Source organism: Palaemon carinicauda, chromosome 29 (genome assembly GCF_036898095.1).
Source record: "Palaemon carinicauda isolate YSFRI2023 chromosome 29, ASM3689809v2, whole genome shotgun sequence".
Classification (NCBI taxonomy): domain Eukaryota; kingdom Metazoa; phylum Arthropoda; class Malacostraca; order Decapoda; family Palaemonidae; genus Palaemon; species Palaemon carinicauda.
Window position 1 is genome coordinate 95318941 of NC_090753.1, and position 22647 is coordinate 95341587.

A 22647-nucleotide genomic window follows, 5' to 3' on the forward strand; every position below is an offset into this window, starting at 1 on the left:
GCTGTCCATGACGCGTTCTGCTTGTTTCAAGCAATTACCCACAATGTATCTGGCCGTGGATGTAGTTAAGACGTACCTGCCTTCACCTCTACGATCAGAAAACCGCATCGCCTACTTATCGCCCTTATAGTGCTTGTGTCTTGGTGTCTTTGGCATTCTTTGACACTTGCTTATTCATTATTTGTGAGTTTAGTGTGTGTGTGTCTTTTGACTATATGACTATGTCAAACTCGATGAGTTCATGCCCGAGTCATAATGGCCGCACTTGTGGTACCTTCATGAGCCAGGTAGAAGGGAAAGATGTTTGATGGAATCTCCATGTGAGTGTTGTAGGGAGTGGTCATCCTCCCAGTGGGATAGATATCGATCTCACCATAAGAAGCAAGCTAAGAGAGCTCGCTCTCCTCCTTCACCTTCGGTAAGCAGCGAGAAGAAACGAAAGGTATGTTCGGTGATGAACGTTATCTCCTCACCTAGTTCTTCATGTCAGGACCCCTCCGAGGTTTCTGTCACAGAGGACGATGGCTGTAATTTCATTACCATTTTATCACCTAATGTTAACAATGAATCGTATGAAATTGATCCTGTACTTATCGCTAGCTACGGCAGCTGCGCTCTGAGCCAGATTTACTCGGTACTTCTACACCAGATTATGCTATTATGTCTAGTTCTCACCTTAAAGATAGTCTTCCTCATTGCCTTAGCTTCAGCCAAGAAAGTGAGTGAATTGAGTGGCATATCTCATCTTATGGTGGAGGGAATATCTTTGTCTTTTGTTATGGAATTTGTGGCCAAAACCACGTAGGAATAAACTACCAATTTTATATAATATGTATTGTTCCTAGTTATATAAACCCGAGTCATTTACTCAAGGTCCCGCATCAGCCACCCAGCAGGTTTTTAACCAGAAGTGTTATGAGCTGGATTGGAAATAAGAAATCAATAAAGACAGGCCACCTAATAATGACAACTAATTTATTCAATGAAATGCAAAATAATATTAACCTGCAGGGACAGTTTATACACCAAAGACATCTAAGCAGAGATAAAGGAGTGAAAATATATTAAAGGACCTTCAATAAACACGGATTAGCTTACCAAACTCGCAATCCATTCACGACCATAAAGGTAGCCTTCGTCCAGTGCCGAGCTTACTACGTCGCCAAGACCTTCTGGTAAGAGTTCCAAGAACTGCGGGTTGTTAACCACGGTGGAATTAATAACCTGGCTCCCAATAGTTACTAGGGCCATACTCTCTCCCTGAATCTGAAAAGGCAACAGGGAATATTAAACATGCTGTTATATAAGAATCAAGGTAGATCATCAATGTTAAAGTTTCCAACAGATATCTATACCTTTATTGTGTCATTTTATTATTATTTTGAATATATATGGAATGATTATCATCAAATGTCAAGTAACAGAATCATATATCTAAATTAATGATGAAGACAACAAAAGATGTTTAAATAACCAAGACAGGTATGATAAATATTTTAGGTTCCATTGCAGTGTAGGGAACTTACATGTCTCATGAAAAGCATATTGATATCACCCATATAACTCCTACCTGAACGGCAAGGAAGATGGATGCAGTTACAGCAAACACAATGACCGCAAGAATGAGCAAAAGTGTCACGATGGCATCGACAGTAGATGAAAACACCAAAACCAAATGGTGATCGCTTCTTACAAATAACTGAAATCAGAAAAAAGTCATATAAAATACATGAAAACAAATTAATTAATAATTTTAATAATTAAAATTTTAAAGCTCATACAGAAGAGCAGGCAACTAAATTGCTTTCTCTCTGTTTTGATTCACATAAATTTTTATAGAATAGAGTAGTGTTTTGTGATTAGCTATTAAAATTAATGGAAAATCAATCACCTTACAAAAGAGTATCATTCTTCAATAAAATGGCCTTAAGCATATGCATCAAGTCTTAAACACAGAGCTCTGCTACTTCAAAAGGACTTTAATCATATAATCATTGGTTTATGTTCCTCACCATACGTCACCAAGAAGCCCTTTTCGTTAAATATGCCTTTAGGGTTGTGGTGGCCGATGCGGTAACGTCCCTGACTGGTGAACGCAAAACTCGGGTTCGAGTCCCGTTCAAACTCGTTAGTTCCTTTCGTCGTTGCAACCTCACCATCCTTGCGAGCTAAGGATGGGGGGATTTGGTGGAGCGTGGAGCCTATAGGTCTCTCTGCTGAGTCATTAGCATCCATTGCCTGGTCATCCCTGGTCCTAGCTTGGGTGGAGAGGGGTCTTGGGCACTGATCATATGTATATATGGTCAGTTTCTAGGGCATTGTCCTGCTTGATAGGGCAATGTCACTGTCCCTTGCCTCTGCCATTCATGAGCAACCTTTAAACCTATGATTGTCTACCTACACATCAGACTGACAACATACTCCAGTACATACCTTAACTACCCCTTTGATGGGCGGCGGGAAAAGAGCGGATCTGCGCACATCCGCCCAGGTCACAAGACTGTCGCACGCCGAGCTGGCTGCGCTTGACACCGCACTCCCACTTTTAACACCCCAAGAAAGGTATCTTGATGCTGGTTGATACAAAAAAAATTTTTGTTAATGATTCAAAACAATTATTTAAAGTATAACTTAATTGAATATTACAATAATAAAGAGGCTTGAACATTGTCACAAGCAACACCTTCTAAGTCATGTAGTTTATTTCAACTAGAAGGCTTTGTAGAAATGTGTTGTATTTTGAATAAGAAATGCAATCAAAATGATTTTGCAATGATGCATTTACTTCCCTTTCCAGTCATTATTGTAATTATATAAATCTTTATTCATTTCAAACTCAAATTTGACATAATTTCAAGAAATTTAAGACTGATGTCTCAACAATGTTTTATTCAATTTTATATAAATGTCAGATGTGGAATAAAATAAATCACACTTACTTCATATATTGCACTACATCAAGACTGTCACCAAAATTATCAAGATTACCTTTCCTCTTAAATGTTATCTCCTGACATAAATTTTTATGAAATTGCATATTAACATAAGAAATATTCTAAAACCTTTAAAATTCTCATGAGTAATTACAAATCATATATTCAAAACAATAGAATTTTACAACAAATACAATACTTCACTTACAACCTCATATTCAGACAAATTTTCCCCTACAATACTTTAATGCTTCACCTTCTACGTACCTAATTTTTTGATGAGGTAATAGAGCATGGCAAGTGGGAGCAATGGCAAAAGGTAATTGTGCTGCCACAGTTCAACGAGGACGCATGCAACAAACACACCCTGAAGTAAAGAGCAACAAACACAATCAACTATAAATGTTATTTTGATAATAAAATAAATTTTTGAATATACTTACCCGGTGATTATATAAGCTGCAGCTCTGCTGCTCGACAGAAAACTCTACGTAAAAAATCCGCCAGCGATCGCTATGCAGGTAGGGGGTGTACTTCAACAGCGCCATCTGTCGTGCAGGTACTCAGTACTCATTGTAAACAAAGAACTCAATTTTCTCCTCGGTCCACTGCGTCTCTATTGGGGAGGAAGGGAGGGTCCTTTAATATATAATCACCGGGTAAGTATATTCAAAAATTTATTTTATTATCAAAATAACATTTTTCAATATTTAACTTAGCCGGTGATTATATAAGCTGATTCACACCCAGGGGAGTGGGTAGAGACCAGCAATAAATGTTTACATTATTATGAGCTAAGGATTTTTTATTTCATTTTAGCAGTTATCAAAATAACAAACATAAAATAAATAAGTACCTGGTAAGGAAGTCGACTTGAACAATTACTCTGCCTTTTTAAGTACGTCTTCCTTACGGAGCCTCGCGATCCTCTTAGGATGCTGAGCGACCCCTAGGATCTGAAGTATGAAGGGTTGCAACCCATACTACAGGACCTCATCAAAACCTCTAATCTAGGCGCTTCTCAAGAAAAGAATTTGACCACCCGCCAAATCAACCAGGATGCGAAAGGCTTCTTAGCCTTCCGGACAACCCAAAAACAACAATAAAAACATTTCAAGAGAAAGATTAAAAAGGTTATGGAATTAGGGGAATGTAGTGGTTGAGCCCTCACCCACTACTGCACTCGCTGCTACGAATGGTCCCAGGGTGTAGCAGTTCTCGTAAAGAGACTGGACATCTTTAAGATAAAAAGACGCGAACACTGACTTGCTTCTCCAATAGGTTGCGTCCATTATACTTCGCAGAGATCTATTTTGTTTAAAGGCCACTGAAGTTGCGACAGCTCTAACTTCATGTGTCCTTACCTTCAGCAAAGCTTGGTCTTCCTCACTCAGATGGGAATGAGCTTCTCGTATTAACAGTCTGATAAAATAGGATAAAGCATTCTTTGACATAGGCAAAGATGGTTTCTTAACAGAACACCATAAAGCTTCTGACTGTCCTCGTAAAGGTTTAGTTCGTCTTAAATAGAACTTAAGAGCTCTAACAGGGCATAAGACTCTTTCTAGTTCATTTCCAACCATATTTGATAGGCTTGGAATATCGAACGATTTCGGCCAAGGACGAGAAGGTAGCTCGTTTTTGGCTAGAAAACCAAGTTGTAAAGAACATGTAGCCATTTCAGATGAAAATCCGATGTTCCTGCTGAAGGCGTGAATCTCACAGACTCTTTTAGCTGTGGCTAAGCAAACCAGGAAAAAAGAGTTTAAAGTGAGATCTTTAAAGGAGGCTGATTGTAGCGGCTCGAACCTTTCTGACATGAGGAATCTTAGTACCACGTCTAAATTCCAACCCGGTGTAGCCAAACGACGCTCCTTCGTGGTCTCAAAAGACTTAAGGAGGTCCTGTAGATCTTTGTTGTTGGAAAGATCTAAGCCTCTGTGACGGAAGACTGATGCCAACATGCTTCTGTAACCCTTGATAGTGGGAGCTGAAAGAGATCTTTCTTTCCTCAGGTATAAAAGGAAGTCAGCTATTTGAGTTACAGAGGTACTGGTCGAGGATACTGATACTGACTTGCACCAGTTTCGGAAGACTTCCCACTTCGATTGGTATACTCTAAGAGTGGATGTCCTCCTTGCTCTAGCAATCGCCCTGGCTGCCTCCTTCGAAAAGCCTCTAGCTCTCGAGAGTCTTTCGATAGTCTGAAGGCAGTCAGACGAAGAGCATGGAGGCTCTGGTGTACCTTCTTTACGTGTGGCTGACGTAGAAGGTCCACCCTTAGAGGAAGAGTTCTGGGAACGTCCACTAGCCATCGAAGTACCTCGGTGAACCATTCTCTCGCGGGCCAGAGGGGAGCAACTAACGTCAACCTTGTCCCTTCGTGAGAGGCGAACTTCTGCAGTACCTTGTTGACAATCTTGAACGGGGGGGAATGCATATAGGTCTAGATGTGACCAATCTAGGAGAAAGGCATCTATATGAACTGCTGCTGGGTCCGGGATTGGTGAGCAATATATTGGGAGCCTCTTGGTCATCGAGGTTGCGAAGAGATCTATGGTAGGCTGGCCCCATGTGGCCCACAGTCTCTTGCACACATCCTTGTGTAGGGTCCATTCTGTTGGAATGATTTGTCCCTTCCGACTGAGGCAATCTGCCATGACATTCAAGTTGCCTTGGATGAACCTCGTTACTAGAGAAATGTTTAGATCTTTTGACCAGGTGAGGAGGTCCCTTGCGATCTCGTACAACGTCATAGAGTGGGTCCCTCCTTGCTTGGAGATGTACGCCAAAGCCGTGGTGTTGTCCGAGTTCACCTCCACCACTTTGCCTTGAATGAGAGACTTGAAGCTTTTCAAGGCCAGATGAACTGCCAGTAGCTCCTTGCAGTTGATGTGCATTGTCCTTTGACTCGAGTTCCAAGTTCCCGAGCATTCCCGACCGTCTAATGTCGCGCCCCAGCCCGTGTCCGATGCGTCCGAGAAGAGAACGTGGTTGGGAGTCTGAACAGCCAGGGGCAGACCCTCTCTGAGGCTGATACTGTCCTTCCACCAAGTCAGGGAAGACTTCATCTTCTCGGAAATGGGGATCGAGACCGCTTCTAGCGTCTTGTCCTTTTTCCAGTAAACAGCTAGGTGATATTGAAGAGGACGGAGGTGTAGTCTTCCTAACGATACGAACTGTTCCAGGGATGATAGTGTCCCTATCAGACTCATCCATTGCCTGACTGAACATCGTTCCTTCTTCAGCATGTTCTGGATGCATAACTGGGCTTGACTTGTTCTGGGGGCCGACGGAAAAGCCCGAAAAGCTTGACTGTGAATCTCCATCCCTAAATACACAATAGTTTGGGATGGGACCACTTGAGACTTTTCCATATTGACCAGGAGACCCAATTCCTTGGTCAGATCTAGAGTCCACTTTAGATCCTTCAGACAGCGACGACTGGAAGAAGCTCTTAGAAGCCAGTCGTCCAAATAGAGGGAGGCTCTGATGTCCGCTAAATGAAGGAATTTGGCTATATTCCTCATCAGCCTCGTAAACACAAGAGGAGCTGTGCTTAGGCCAAAGCACAGGGCTTGAAACTGGTAGACAACCTTTTCGTAAACGAATCTCAGAAAAGGTTGGGAGTCTGGGTGGATGGGGACGTGAAAGTATGCGTCCCTTAGGTCTAAAGAGACCATCCAGTCTTCCTTTCTGACCGCTGCTAGAACGGACTTTGTGGTCTCCATGGCGAACGTCTGCTTTGTGACAAAGACATTCAGCGCACTGACGTCTAGCACCGGCCTCCACCCTCCTGTCTTCTTTACCACTAAGAAGAGACGGTTGTAGAAGCCCGGGGTTTGATGGTCCAGGACTTTGACTACCGCTCCCTTTTCTAGCAAGAGAGACACCTCCTGTTTCAATGCTCGTCTCTTGTCTTCCTCTCAGTACCTGGGAGAGAGATCGATGGGAGACGTTGCTAGAGGGGGTTTTCGTACAAACGGGATCTTGTACCCCTCTCTGAGCAACTTCACAGATTGTGCATCTGCGCCTCTCTTCTCCCAGGTCTGCCAGAAGTTCTTGAGTCTGGCTCCCACTGCTGTCTGAAGAAGGTGGCAGTCAGACTCTGCCTTTAAAGGACTTGGTTCCTTTCTTCTTCCCACGTCTCCCTTCGGCACGAGCACCTCCTCTGCTGGAGGCTCTGCCACGAAAGGGCGGAATAAATCTGGACGCTGGAGTGTCCATCCTTGGTCTTGACAAGGTAGGCAAAGGGGTGGCTTTGCGGGCAGAGGACGCAACCAGGTCATGGGTGTCCTTCTGAATCAAAGAAGCAGCAATCTCCTTAATCAAGTCCTCTGGAAAAAGGCACTTAGAGAGAGGAGCAAACAGAAGTTCTGATCTTTGACACGGTGTCACTCCAGCTGACAGGAAAGAGCAAAGGTTCTCACGCTTCTTGAGGACTCCGGATACGAACGATGCAGCAAGCTCACTAGATCCGTCACGTATGGCCTTGTCCATGCAGGACATGATGAGCAAGGAAGATTCCTTCTCAGTCGGGGAGATCTTCCTGCTCAAAGCTCCCAGACACCAGTCCAAAAAGTTGAAGACCTCGAAGGCTCTAAATACTCCTTTCAACAGATGGTCTAGGTCCGAAGGTGACCAGCATATCTTAGAGCGTCTCATGGCTAGCCTGCGGGGAGAGTCTACAAGACTTGAGAAGTCGCCCTGGGCAGAGGCAGGAACTCCCAAGCCGAGAACTTCTCCCGTGGCATACCAGACGCTCGATCTGGAAGAGAGTTTAGCAGGGGGAAACGTAAAGGCTGTCTTCCCTAGACTCTTTTTGGACTGCATCCAATCTCCTAAAACTCGTAAAGCTCTCTTGGACGAGCGTGCGAGGACGAGTCTCGTAAAGGCCGGCGAGGATGACTGCGTACCTAAAGCAAACTCTGACGGAGGAGAGCGTGGAGCCACAGACACAAACTGGTCCGGAAACATCTCTTTGAACAGAGCAAGAACTTTTCTAAAGTCCAAAGAGGGTTGCGTGGACTTGGGCTCGTCAAGGTCCGAATGTGGTTCATCAACGTGTGCCGCATCGTCATCATCAGAGAGTCCATCATCCGAGAATTGAGGAGGAAGCGGCAATGGAGTAGGTATCGGCTGGTCAGCTGAGTCCGGTCGCACGGGTGCACGCGTGACTGAACCGGACGCAACGTCATGGAACTGTTGCCCAGTCTGTGAGCTGGCAACAACCATAGTAGCGCGGGGACGCACAGCGTCTACTCCAGACTGTCTAGTCTGATGTGGGCGAGCAGAGGCAACCACACTGGGTTGCGGAGGTTGACGCACCACGTCAAAACAAAACAACTTTGACGGTTGTTGTACTTCGCGAACGTCAACGGAAGGTTCCGTGCGTCGCTGAACGTCAACATGCGGCTGGCAGGGTACACTGGAACGCATGGGTGGCGGGACTCTCTCAGATGGAGTGCGCAAGAAGGTCGCCTCAGCGTCCACAGGACGCACAACCGTGGTTGGTTGTGGGCAAGAGGTTGGTGCAGCAGCAACCTTCTCCGCACGAAAGTCCTGCATCAGAGACGTTAATTGGTACTGCATGGTCTGCAGCAAAGACCACTTAGGGTCTGCAGGAGCAGGTGCGGCGACAGACGGTGTAACTGCCTGAGGCGGTACCGCTTTGCCTCTCTTAGGAGGTGAGCAGTCATCGGAAGACCGCAGCGAGTCCGAACTGACCCAGTGGCTACAACTGGGCCGTTGGACTTGCGCGGAAGGGACCGACTTGCGCTTAAGAGGTCATGAGACCTTGGTCCATGGTTTCTTACGAGAAACCTCTTCTGCAGACGAGGAATAAATGGGCTCTCTCGTCTCTGTGTGGGTGGGGCGATCTTGGGTAGATACGCCCGAAACCACGGAGGGAACGTCTGTTCGCTGATTAAAGCCTCTCGAACCCTTTGGTCGTACGACATTGCTTCTCCCCTGGACTTGGGAGCTTGCAAGAGGTCCCGGACTAGGAGGACGACAGGCACGAACAGACGAACCCTCAAGCGCAACACTATCCACAACACTATCACTCACTTTATCACTTCCCACTGCACTCTTACACTTCAGCTCCTTGACGTCCGCCATGAGCTGGTTACGGTCACTAGCCAAGGACTCAACTCTCTCACCCAGAGCTTGGATGGCACGCATCATATCTGCCATCGAAGGTTCCTGAGTGCCAGGAGGGGGGTTAGGAGCAACCACTACAGGGGAAGGAATAGGTTGTGGGGCATGAGGAGAGGAAAAATCAACGGAACGAGATGAACTTCTCCTGACTCTATCTCTCTCTAGCCTACGTGTATATTTCTGGAATTCGATAAAATCGAATTCCGAAAGCCCAACGCATTCCTCGCATCGATCTTCCAATTGACAGGTTTTATCCCGACAATTGGAACAAACGGTGTGAGGATCGATAGAGGCCTTCGGAAGACGCCTTGAACAGTCCCTAGCATTACACTTCCTGAATTTAGGGACTTGAGAAAGGTCAGCCATTTTGAATTGGTCAAAAGGGAATTCAAAAACTATCCAAAGTCATCAACAAATAATCCGATATCAAAAAAAAGAATGCAAGGATTTATTGAAGAGAAAGCCTGCACAGCGAAAGCTCAAAACTAGAAACGTGTACTTCACCAAATAGTTGTGAAAACAAATCCAGTTAGCAACAGCGAATTAGTAGGTCTTGCCGGTAGCACGACAGAGAGAAAATTGAGTTCTTTGTTTACAATGAGTACTGAGTACCTGCACGACAGATGGCGCTGTTGAAGTACACCCCCTACCTGCATAGCGATCGCTGGCGGATTTTTAACGTAGAGTTTTCTGTCGAGCAGCAGAGCTGCAGCTTATATAATCACCGGCTAAGTTAAATATTGAAAATATAAATATACTGCAATGTATACACAAACAGTACTTTTCCTACAAATATACCCTCGAAGATCAAGTATTTATCATAAAAATATTTGGATGTAAATATAGGATGTTAGCTTCTAGGATAAGTTTCTCTCATTGCTTAGGGAATGACAGACTTTTCAGGCTGAAAGCTAAGGTCCAGTTGAGATATGAACATGGTTTGGTATTGCACAGGAAAATGTTTAGCAAACTGAAAATTTTATTTTCTGAACTAAAGAGCGGAACAAATTTATACATTAGATGAATAAAAAAACTATTTGAATGGGTAAGAAGTTACGTTAAGTCCTGTGCTTTGAATTAAAGTGAATTTTTAAAGACTATTAACTTCTAGAAAAAGGACGCAACTATCTAAATTGATAAGAAGTTACATTAAGTCTGGTGCTTTGAATTAAAGTGAATTTTTAAAGACTATTAAGTTCTAGGAAAAGGACGCAAGAGGATGTCTTTATTAACTTGGAACTACAGTGCATCCTTATCTATTTGAACCAAGATGCTAAATTATGTAGAACTTAACCAATCGTTCACGCTGTCATGGAAAAATCTGAGAAATTCATACGCTCAAATTAATGTGACTTCCTTTCATGTAATATGTCTAGCAGCTTATTTCTAAATTTAGTAATTTACAAAATTAAGGAGTTCCCAAATGCATTAAAGATATAACTTCATATTTATTAAAACAATGGGAGAGCCCAACAAAATATAAAAATAAAAAGGCCTATCTTTTTGGAAAGCCAAAATAGTCTACTCCTAGAACTAATATAAACATTTTGGTTAGACTAAAGAGTCATAGTCCTAAGGTACTTTATTTAAGAGACTTTCAAACGAATCATTACAAAATAAAATCTAAATGACTTAACCTTTTTATATTACATCTTTTGATTGATTATAAGTTATCTGGCACCATAAAAACCATGATTAAGTCACTTTACCTTCAAGTACATATTGCTACTGCTGTCATCATCATCTACACTTGAGGAACCAGAGTTATGGCATGGATGAGACGACAAAGTTCGAGGCGTGGCCGACGCACTAAGCAAAACATGAGGCCGAGGAGTGTTTGTAGCCGGAGTTGAGAAGCTATCGCTCTGAAATTATCAATGTATCTCATTCCAATTGTACATTTGAAGATAAATCAGGATGTAAATGTTTACAATTCCATTAAAATAGTCAAACCTGTAATTGCAATACATAAAGTGTACAGACAGATCCTCGATAACACAAAGATCAGAAATGCGAGCTGTAAGTGTGTTGTGTTCTTCGTTTCAAGGAACAGTATTATTATCATTATTATTATCACTTGCTAAGCTACAACCCTAGTTGGAAAAGCAGGATGCTAAAACCCCAAGGGCCCCAACAGGGAAAATAGCCCTGTGAGGAAAGGAAACAAGGAAAAATAAAATATCTTAAGAAGAGTAACATTAAAATAAAGATCTCCTATATAAACTATAAAAACTTTAACAAAACAAGAGGAAGAGAAATAAGAAAGGACAGTGTTCCCGAGTGTACACTCAAGCAAGAGAACTCTAACCCAAGACAGTGGAAGATCATGGTACAGAGGCTGTGGCACTACCCAATGTACTACATAATGTACAATGAAAATCAACTAAAACATTCCATCCATCATATGATGTTAAAGTAAATGAAGCAATGAATAAGATGGTCTCCAAAATTAGCAATTTTTCCAGTAATAAATCATATAAAGAATAAATATCCATATTACCATGTGTTCCTTCTAACTAGTAAAAACTCAATTATATTCCCATAATCTCAAGCTAATAAGCTTCCTTTACGTCCAATATAACAAAACTATTCGTGCCCGAGGTGTTAAGTGCATTTAACCCCTACTATTACTAACATCATCCTTCAACAACGAGATTAATTACAGTAGCAGTTGTGTCCCTGCCATTTAAAAGTCGCTCATGAATGGCAGAGGCAAGGAACAATGACATTGTCCTATCAAGCAGGACAATGCCCTAGAGACTGACCATGTACAGTATACTCATGATCAGCGCCCAAGCCCCCCCTCTCCACCCAAGCAAGGCCCAAGGAGGGTCAGGCAATGGCTGCGGATGACTCAGAAGATAGAGCAATAGGCTCCCCCAAACCCCCATCCTTAGCTGACAAAGATGGTGAGGTTGCAGCGACCAAAGGGACTAACGAGTTTGAGTGGGACTCGAACCATAGTCTGCCGTTCACCAGTCAGGGAAGTTATCGCAAACTGTGGTGAGTGAAACCACTACCAGAGGTCCCTTTCCAATTAGACTACTCCCTCCTCAACATCCCCCATTACTACGAGGTCTCGTTCTCTACAGCTACAGTACTGCCCTCCCCCCTACTACCACTACCTATCCTTCTCCCAACATTCCTTGTTAGCACCCGTGAACGTTCGGACGTGTTTTTCGTAGCTCTGTGTTATTTTATGTTTTTGAAGATGTCAGGTGTTTTGGAGATCCCTGCTCCCAAGTTGAGTATTATATTTGTCTGTTTGGGTTTGACAAAGCAAATATCTATTTTCCAGGTCTAATTGCTAGAACAAGAGGTCAGATACATTATGTAACTAAAAAATAGTGTCTTCCCTGCTGTACGGCTAGAGTATCAGCGTACAGAAGGCATGCAGTAGGGAAGAGACCATATTTCTTTGGTATATCATGTCATATTAAATTCCCTGTTCTAGCCTTTAGATGTAAGTCCCTGGGGACCTTATAATAGCCTAACCCCAATCATATTCTGTGGGAGTTTAGCTGATTTTTGGATAGGAAGTAACTCAAAATCAATCATTCTTTAACTTTTGACATAAAAAGTCTACCAACTAACTTATTTCCTTTCCTCACTGGGCTATTTTTCCCTAACCACAATCATATTCTGTGGGAGTTTAGCTAATTTTTGGATGGGAATGACATAAAAAGTCTACCAACTAACTTATTTCCTTTCCTCACTGGGCTATTGTTCCCTACTGGAGCCCCGGAGCTTATTTACAGCATCCTGCTTTTCCAACTGGGGTTGTAGCTTAGCTAATAGTAATAATAATAATAATAATAATAATAACTGGTAAATAGAAGGTATATATTACACGGTAACATTCTTTCCAACCAGATATATTTCATACTAATGTTTGAAACAAAACACAAATCACTCAATGAAATCAAATGAGGAACAAAAATGTCAAAATAAAATCTCTTGTAAATTTGGCATTTTGTATCAGTAACTTGAATATTTTTCTCGTCAAACAAGTTACTCGTAATTTTATGACAAATATAGCATGGGTGAAACATACATGCCTGTAATTTCTGCAATGATAGTGCCTTAAACACAATGTACACTGATTATTTTTTTAGGGTAAAAGTAAGTAAAATGTCTAATACTGTATTAATCTATGTCTTTATAATCTCAGGTCATTAAATAAAAGGAGTTTAATATGATATAGATACAATGTCTAATACTGTATTAATCTATGTCTTTATAATCTCAGGTCATTAAATAAAAGGAGTTTAATATGATATAGGTGAATTGTCTAATACTGTATTAATCTATGTCTTAATAATCTCAGGTCATTAAATTAAAGGAGTTTAATATGATATAAAGTAAATTGTCTAATACTGTATTAATCTAAGTCCTAATAATGTCAGGTCATTAAATAAAAATTTAATATGATTATCATACTAGGATCTGAAAGAGAGAAAGATAAAAATTTCGAAAGAAAATTATTTTTTGGATATCCAAAATATAATTGATACTGAAATACATATCAATTAAATAAAATGAAGCAATCAATGTAAAAAACAACCTTTGAGCATTACCATCTACTTTTAGGAAAACTACATCTACAGGTACAACTACACAACACGATTACAAGAGTAAACTAAACAAGGGCAATTTAAAAAAAGAAAAAAAAAAGCACATACTTAACCACCAGTAACACCAGCATTTCTTGTGTTGTACATGACAATTCTAAGAAGCAATTACTCGGACTTTCCAAGACAATAACCACCTTGAAATTAGTCCACAACTTCCCTCATCTCGGGAAAGTAATTTAGCATGTGGTACCTTCTACAGTACAAGCCGTTCCATTCAACATCAAAGGCTACCGATCTTCCGTAACTATAATCAACATTAGACTAAAGTACACCTGACAAGTGAATGATGTACAGCTACTTAATACTATGAATATTCAGATTCACTGAAAGCCAATATACTACCTGATGCACTACGTCATTACTTTCGTATTTACTACTTAATGATAACATAATTCATTCGCATTAAGCTGTAACATTTAACAGGATTACAAAAATCATTTTATCAATTTCCGTGCTTTTCTTCTGTACTTATGTCACTTATTATTACAGATGGTCCAGGTCCAGAGACTTCTTTTTTTATTCTAATTGCAATCTAGTATTCTGCATTAGTCTGCTCAAACTATTTTCAATCCTTTAAGTATAACTGTATGTAGTCTTTATGATGATAATTAAAAATTATCAAATGTAAATATTAACTTGAACAACAGTCATGTTATCAAAAGTCTAAGAATAAATATTGAAGGTGTAATAAAAGAAAAAAAACTGACATAGGCAGTTATTGAAGCATAATCAACATCTTTAAATTCTTTACAGTAAGTGAAAACTTGACATGCCTTACAAGATTATGAATGTCCCCAGAATTTCCACTGTAATATTAGATGAAACTATGTACCAATCTCCATGCCAATCCAAAACCGCAAACCTCGAATGCGTAGATTCCATCTATATACTGTACCTACATATTCCTTCATCCGTAACGTGCTAGTGATGTATAACGTACTCCTAGAGCATGATGCAGGGCCTACATTTCAAGCCCTCAAATCTTACCTGGCATGGAGACAGCATATCGGCACAAGACCACACGGTCACGTTCGAGTCTTTGGCAAGACCGGAAACACCGCGAAGATATTTGGACGTGTTCCCGTCCTTACTGACACTCTCCGTTCTCGGGCATGTTGCCCTCTCACCTCGTAAGCATCCCACTCCCAATTTCCCCGAGCACGAAACGTACGTCGGGTGTCTCCTGGGAGTCGAGGAGCTGGCATACCCACCACAGATACGCTGAAACTGCGGCGTATAAAACAAGTGATTACCAGAAAGGCAAGAATGCTGGTTTGACCACGGAGTAAGCCGCCTCCTTCTGGAATTATCTACGCCTAGCTTACATGACGAAACAAAACAGAGGGATTCATCAAGAAAAGTCCTATGCATGTGACTTACAGGCGTTGTTGCCTTTACTTTGGTCTCTCTCTCTCCTCTCTCCATTTCTGGACTTCCGGTTTTGTCATCGTCTTCGTTGGTAACCTTCACTATCGGTTTTTCCTCGCTACTTTCGGGCAAACTAGAGGCATTTGATATCTCTGGAATAGTTGAGAGAGGGTCAGAGTTCTGATGGTTTAATTCCTCAATGCTGTCTTCCTCTTTGACCGGTGAAAGTGTTGAAGGACACTTTTCTGAGGACTCGTCATCCTGTAAAAGCGAGAAATTAAAGCTTGCATACATATGAAAACAAAAAATACTATAAAGTACTGTAACCTTAAATGCTAGAGACACAACCTTTTGGTTTTTAATCAACAAAAAAGTAATTGTTTATTGTAGCATACTCCACAAACAACATGTTGCTATTAATCTTCATAAAACAGAAAAACTCTAAGATTTTTTTCTAATTATATATATTCACTTACAAATTGTATTTTAAATATAAAATACACTACAGTTAGCCATGACTTACTGTACTGTAGCATTACAGTAATAACGTACAGTACATCAAATTTTAATTTTAGAAAAAATGAGAGAGAGAGAGTGTGTGTTTCTAGAATGCTGCCCAGTGATCCTGTATGATATTTATTTTCTCTCAAATAAAAGTAAAAGTTGCATAGTTGAAGATTTTAATTATTTTATCAGATGCTAAAATAACTTTTATTTCCAGTCGAAAAATAATGCTCAGTGAAATCTTTCTTTTCAAAGTAACAATTCCTCTTCATCCAAGGGTTGACTACTGCTCTGTAATTGTTCAGTGGCTACTTTCTTCTTGGTAAGAGTAGAAGAGACTCTTTAGCTATGGCAAGCAGCTCTTCTAGAAGGACACTCCAAAATCAAACCATTGTTCTCTAGTCTTGGATAGTGCCATAGCCTTTGTACCATGGTCTTCCACTGTCTTAGGTCAGAGTTCTCTTGCTCGAGTGTACACTCGGGCACACTATTCTGTCCTATATCTCTTCCTCTTGTTTTGGTAAAGTTTTTATAGTTTATATAGGAAATATTTATTTTGGTGGTGTTGTTCTTAAAATATTTTATTTTTCCTTGTTTCCTTTCCTCACTGGGCTACTTTTCCCTGTTGGAGCCTTTGGGCTTATAGCATCTTGCTTTTCCAACTAGGGTTGTAGGTTAGCTAATAATAATAATAATAATAATAATAATAATAATAATAATAATAATAATAACACTTACTTCTGGCCTTCCCTGATTCCATAAAATATACTTGTATTCAAGGTATTTGAAAACAACTATCAAGATTTAAAATTCATTCTTTTTTTTTGACTGCTTAGGAATCTGCTGTCGATTTCAAACATTTTAAACTGGGAAATAAATAGCTAAAAAACTGTCCAACATGCATCAATTTTCAATTCTTTTTCAGTTGAACAACAATGTGTTATTTTTTCTTCATTGTTTTTTTAAAGATGGCTTAGTTAATTTCAGTGATACCATTTATGCTAAAAATTTCAATAGTTTCTACCCTCACACCAAAGCAAAGTTAACTACTAATATACGACAAATTTGAAATAATTTGTATTTTCCCTTATTTTACAAACCTGAAGCTCTTTACATCGGAGTATTATCACTGAAAAGGTTTACAACCCTATTGGTTATTATGGAAGAGTTTTTTGAGCAAAAGCTTGAACTTATCCCCCATATAGCATGGATTTCTAGCGTCTTTTCACAAATAAATGCCTCGCTAATGCTATCATCTCATAACTGTTTCTCACTTATAAAAATGCGTAAAAACTTCCCCACTTCTTCAAATACCTGAGGTCTTTGCTTTGTCAAAGTAGTCACTCCTTTACCAACATAAGCTCCCTTTATTATTGCCTTATTCTTTAAAATTGTCGATATCGTCAACTTAGCCATAGAGTATCTGAGAGCAAGATCTGAAGCACGCTTTCCATTTTCGTGCTTGAAAATTATTTCCTTCTTCAGTTCAATAGTTGTTTGCACTGTTTTCCTTTTTACTTGACTACTTTCACTCTTATTTTTCTTTAGACCCATGTTTAAGTGCTAATGATTCTAAATAAATAAAAAAGGACGCAAAGCCAAGATATAGCACAATGTAACACGAAAATTGAGGCGGCGCATATGCTAACGTTCATCTGAAACAACGGCCAACGCGTAACTGATGGCATTCAGTTTGGTAGGCTTTTACTCACACTGGTCGAGTACCAAATATTTGTTCGAGAACAGGGGCATTTTTCACTGAAACATTTTGGTCAAAATGTTATTTTTATTAATAAAATAAATTTTTGAATATGCTTACCCGGTGATTATATAAGCTGCAGCTCTGCTGCCCGACAGAAAAACTCTACGTTCAAAATACGCCAGCGATCGCTATGCAGGTAGGGGGTGTACATCAACAGCGCCATCTGTCGAGCAGGTACTCAGTACTCAATGTAAACACAGAACCAATTTTCTCCTCGGTCCACTGGGTCTCTATTGGGGAGGAAGGGAGGGTCCTTTAATATATAATCACCGGGTAAGTATATTCAAAAATTTATTTTATTAATAAAAATAAAATTTTTCAATATTAAACTTAGCCGGTGATTATATAAGCTGATTCACACCCAGGGGGGTGGGTAGAGACCAGCATTATTTGTTTACATTATTATGAGCTAAGTATTTTGTATTTCATTTTAGCAGTTATTCAAAATAACAAACATAAAATAAATAAGTACCTGGTAAGGAAGTCGACTTGAACAATTACTCTGCCTTTTTAAGTACGTCTTCCTTACGGAGCCTCGCGATCCTCTTAGGATGCTGAGCGACCCCTAGGATCTGAAGTATCAAGGGTTGCAACCCATACAACAGGACCTCATCAAAACCTCTAATCTAGGCGCTTCTCAAGAAATGACTTTGACCACCCGCCAAATCAAGTAGGATGCGAAAGGCTTCTTAGCCTTCCGGACAACCCAAAAACAATAATAAAACATTTCAAGAGAAAGATTAAAAAGGTTATGGAATTAGGGAATTGTAGTGGTTGAGCCCTCACCCACTACTGCACTCGTTGCTACGAATGGTCCCAGAGTGTAGCAGTTCTCGTAAAGAGACTGGACATTCTTAAGATAAAAAGACGCGAACACTGACTTGCTTTTCCAATAGGTTGCGTCGATTATACTTTGCAGAGATCTATTTTGTTTAAAGGCCACGGAAGTTGCGACAGCTCTAACTTTGTGTGTCCTTACCTTCAGCAAAGCTTGGTCTTCCTCATTCAGATGGGAATGAGCTTCTCGTATTAACAGTCTGATAAAATAGGATAAAGCATTCTTTGACATAGGCAAAGATGGTTTCTTAACTGAACACCATAAAGCTTCAGAAGGGCCTCGTAAAGGTTTAGTTCGTTTTAAATAGAACTTAAGAGCTCTTACAGGACATAAGACTCTTTCTAGTTCATTTCCAACCATACGATAAGTTTGGCCAAGGCCGAGAAGGCAGCTCGTTTTTGGCTAGAAAGCCAAGTTGTAGAACATGTAGCCGTTTCGGATGAGAATCCGATGTTCTTGCTGAAGGCATGAATCTCACTGACTCTTTTAGCTGTGGCTAAGCATACCAGGAAAAGAGTCTTTAAGGTGAGATCTTTCAGGGAGGCGGATTGTAGCGGTTCGAACCTGTCTGACATAAGGAATCTTAGTACCACGTCTAAATTCCAACCAGGTGTAACCAAACGACGCTCCTTCGTGGTCTCAAAAGACTTAAGGAGGTCCTGTAGCTCTTTATTGTTGGAAAGATCTAAGCCTCTGTGACGGAAGACTGATGCCAACATGCTTCTGTAACCCTTGATAGTGGGAGCTGAAGAGATCGTTCTTTCCTCAGATATAAGAGGAAGTCAGCTATTTGAGTTACAGAGGTACTGGTCGAGGATACGGATACTGACTTGCACCAGTTTCGGAAGATTTCCCACTTCGATTGGTAGACTCTAAGGGTGGATGTTCTCCTTGCTCTAGCAATCGCTCTGGCTGCCTCCTTCGAAAAGCCTCTAGCTCTCGAGAGTCTTCCGATAGTCTGAAGGCAGTCAGACGAAGAGCGTGGAGGCCTTGGTGTACCTTCTTTACGCGTGGCTGACGTAGAAGGTCCACCCTTAGGGGAAGTGTTCTGGGAACGTCTACTAGCCATCGAAGTACCTCGGTGAACCATTCTCTCGCGGGCCAGAAGGAAGCAACTAGCGTCAACCTTGTCCCTTCGTGAGAGGCGAACTTCTGCAGTACCTTGTTGACAATCTTGAACGGAGGGAATGCATATAGATCTAGGTGTGACCAATCTAGTAGAAAGGCATCTATATGAACTGCTGCTGGGTCCGGGATTGGTGAGCAAAATATTGGGAGCCTCTTGGTCATCGAGGTTGCGAAGAGATCTATGGTTGGCTGGCCCCAGGTGGCCCAAAGTCTCTTGCATGCATCCTTGTGGAGGGTCCATTCTGTTGGAATTAATTGTCCCTTCCGACTGAGACAATCTGCCATGACATTCAAATTGCCTTGGATGAACCTCGTTACCAGTGATATGTCTAGACCTTTTGACCAGGTGAGGAGGTCCCTTGCGATCTCGTACAACGTCAGAGAGTAGGTCCCTCCTTGCTTGGAGATGTACGCCAAAGCCGTGGTGTTGTCCGAGTTCACCTCCACCACTTTGCCTTGAAGGAGAGACCTGAAGCTTTTCCAGGTCAGACGTACTGCCAGTAGCTCCTTGTAGTTGAAATGCATTGTCCTTTGACTCGAGTTCCATAATCCCGAGCATTCCCGACCGTCTAATGTCGCACCCCAGCCTACGTCCGATGCGTCCGAGAAGAGAACGTGGTTGGGAGTCTGAACAGTCAGGGGAAGACCCTCTCTAAGGTTGATATAGTCCTTTCACCAAGTCAGACAAGACTTTATCTTTCCGGAAACCCGGATCGAGACCGCTTCTAGCGTCTTGTCCTTTTTCCAGTGAAAAGCTAGATGGTATAGAAGAGGACGGAGGTGTAGTCTTCCTAGTGACACAAATTGATCCACGGATGACAGTGTCCCTACCAGACTCATCCACAGCCTGACTGAGCAGCGTTCCTTCTTCAGCATCTTCTGAATGGATAGCAGGGCTGGGGGCTGATCGTCTTGTTCAGCAACGTCCTCATCAGAGGGTTCCTCATCCGAAACTGATGAGGAAACGGCAACGGAGTGGGCAACGTCTGACTCGCTGAATCCGGTCGCACTGGTGGATGCGTGACGGAGCCGGATGCAATATCATGGAACTGCTGCACAGTCTGTGAACTGTCAACAACCATGGGTGCGCGAGGAAGTACAGCGTCAACCCGAAACTGTCTAGATCGTCTGGGTTGTGCAGTCAACACCCTACCGGGTTGCTGAGGTTGACGCACTGCGTCACAACAAGTCACCTCTGCTGGTTGTTGAACGTCCTGAACGTCAACAACCACCTCCAAGCGTCGCTTAACGTCAACGTGCGACTGGCAACCCACACTGGGTTGCATCGGTGGAGGAACCACCTCAACTGGCAGACGCGAGTAGGTTACCTCAGCGTCAACAGGGCGCACAACCGACCGGTTGGAAGGTTGTTGGCCAGAAGGAGGAACCACCTCAACTGGCAGACGCGAGTAGGTTACCTCAGCGTCAACAGGGCGCACAACCGACCGGTTGGAAGGTTGTTGGCCAGAAGGTTCTTCTCCGCATTTAAGTCCTCTATCAAGGACGCAAGCTTGGACTGCATGGCTTGCAGCAAAGCCCATTTAGGGTCTACGGGAGCAGGTGTGGCAACAGACGGGGTTAGCGACTGAGGCGGAACCGTTTACCATCCCTGAAAGCCTTGTTATGTGTGACATAATAGTACAGCAAAACTTCAAAGGCTTGACAAAAGCTGAGAAGTTGACCTGTAAACAACTTGGAGCGTCTCCTGGCTAGGCGCCAGGGCGAGTCTACCAGAATTGAGAAGTCTATCTGGGCAGAGGCATGAACTCCCAAGCCGAGAACTTCTCTCGTGTCATATCAGACTCTCGCTCTATAAGCCAGTTTAAAAGAAGGGAAATCAAAGGCTGTATCCCTAAAAACTCCTCCTGGTGCAAAAACCAGTCGCCTAGCCAACGTAACGCTCTCTAGGAGAGCGAGAGAGCACTAGCTTAAAAACAACGGCTTCGAAGTAGCTAGGCCTAGTGTAAGTTCTGACGTTTAGGCGAACGAGGAGCAGCAGTTACAAGATCCGGACGAAGATCCTTAAAAAAAATCATCATGATTTAATTAAAGTCCATAGGAGGCTAAGCAGCTTAAGGCTCCTCTCCATCTGACAGAGTCCTCAAGGGAATATCAGTAGGAGGGAGAACAGCAACTTCCTCATCTACAGGAACCTTGTCCGATAAAAGCTAGGTTACCTCAGTGAGTCTCTCACTGGAGCATTAGTAGCAGACCAGAAGGCAACGTCATGTAACTGCTTGACAGTCTGTGAACTGTCAACAACTGAACTGTCAACCACAACAGGTGTGTGAGGACGTACAGTGTCCACTCGAGACTGCTTTGACTGTCTAGACTGAGCAGTCAAAACAACTCTAGAATGCGGAGGTTGACGCACCGCGTCAAAACAAAACAACTTAGACTGTTGTTGTACCTCGCGAACGTCAACGGAAGGTTCCGTGCGTCGCTGAACGTCAACATGCGGCTGGCAGGGTACACTGGAACGCATGGGTGGCAGGACTCTCTCAGCTGGAGTGCGGCAGAAGGTCGCCTCAGCGTCCACAGGACGCACAACCGTGGTTGGTTGTAGGCTAGAGGTTGGTGTCAACCTTCTCCGCACGAAAGTCCTGCATCAATGACGTTAACTGAGACTGCATGGTCTGCAGCAAAGACCACTTAGGGTCTACAAGAGCAGGTGCGGCAACAGACGGTGTGACTGCCTGATGCGGTACCGCTTTGCCTCTCTTAGGAGGTGAGCAGTCGTCGGAAGACTGCAGCGAGTCCGAACTGACCCAGTGGCTACAACTGGGCCGTTGGACTTGCGCGGAAGGGACCGACTTGCGCTTAATAAGCCGCGAGACCTTGGTCCATGGTTTCTTACGAGAAACCTCTTCCGCAGACGAGAAATAAATGGGCTCTCTCGTCTTTGTGTGGGTGGGGCGATCTTGGGTAGATACGCCCGAAACCACGGAGGGAAAAACGTCTGTTCGTTGATCAAGGCCTCTCGAACCCATAAGTCGTTCGACATTACTTCTCCCCTGGGCTTGGGAGCTTGCAAGAGGTCCCGGACTAGGTGAACGACAGGCACGAACAGACGAACCCTCGGACGCAACACTGTAACACTTTGCGCATATCACTTTATCGATTTTCTGTTTTGCACTTATTTCACTGAAATCGAAACTTTTACTGATTTCTACCTGAAACACGCAATTCTACCCTTCATTAAAAGGTAGTAATTGCGAAATCAGTCGTATAATGCAGCTCATTAATACTAGCAAAAAACAGAAAACATATATAAAGATAAAAAATTCAGTGGCTGGGAAAGAGACTAAACACTAGTTCAAA

The 22647-nt window shown here is 42.3% G+C and overlaps 1 protein-coding gene across 5 annotated transcripts in view; it reads right to left on the reverse strand.

The window, feature by feature from the left end:
- LOC137622378 (transmembrane protein 245-like) overlaps positions 1-22647 on the reverse strand; it is a 151632-nt gene that overhangs the window by 85235 nt on the left and 43750 nt on the right. For 4 of the 5 annotated variants that reach the window (XR_011040445.1, XR_011040444.1, XM_068352984.1 and 1 more), the window contains exons 8-13: positions 14714-15355; positions 10802-10957; positions 3201-3300; positions 2434-2573; positions 1571-1699; positions 1099-1266 (exon numbers count right to left, since the gene is read on the reverse strand). Coding sequence is in view for 2 of the 5 variants with exons in the window: in XM_068352984.1 (XP_068209085.1) it covers positions 1099-1266; positions 1571-1699; positions 2434-2573; positions 3201-3300; positions 10802-10957; positions 14714-15355 (1335 nt within the window). In the remaining 3 variants the exon portion in view is untranslated. The remainder of the gene's footprint in view (positions 1-1098; positions 1267-1570; positions 1700-2433; positions 2574-3200; positions 3301-10801; positions 10958-14713; positions 15356-22647) is intronic. The other variant, XR_011040446.1, reaches the window with a different exon arrangement.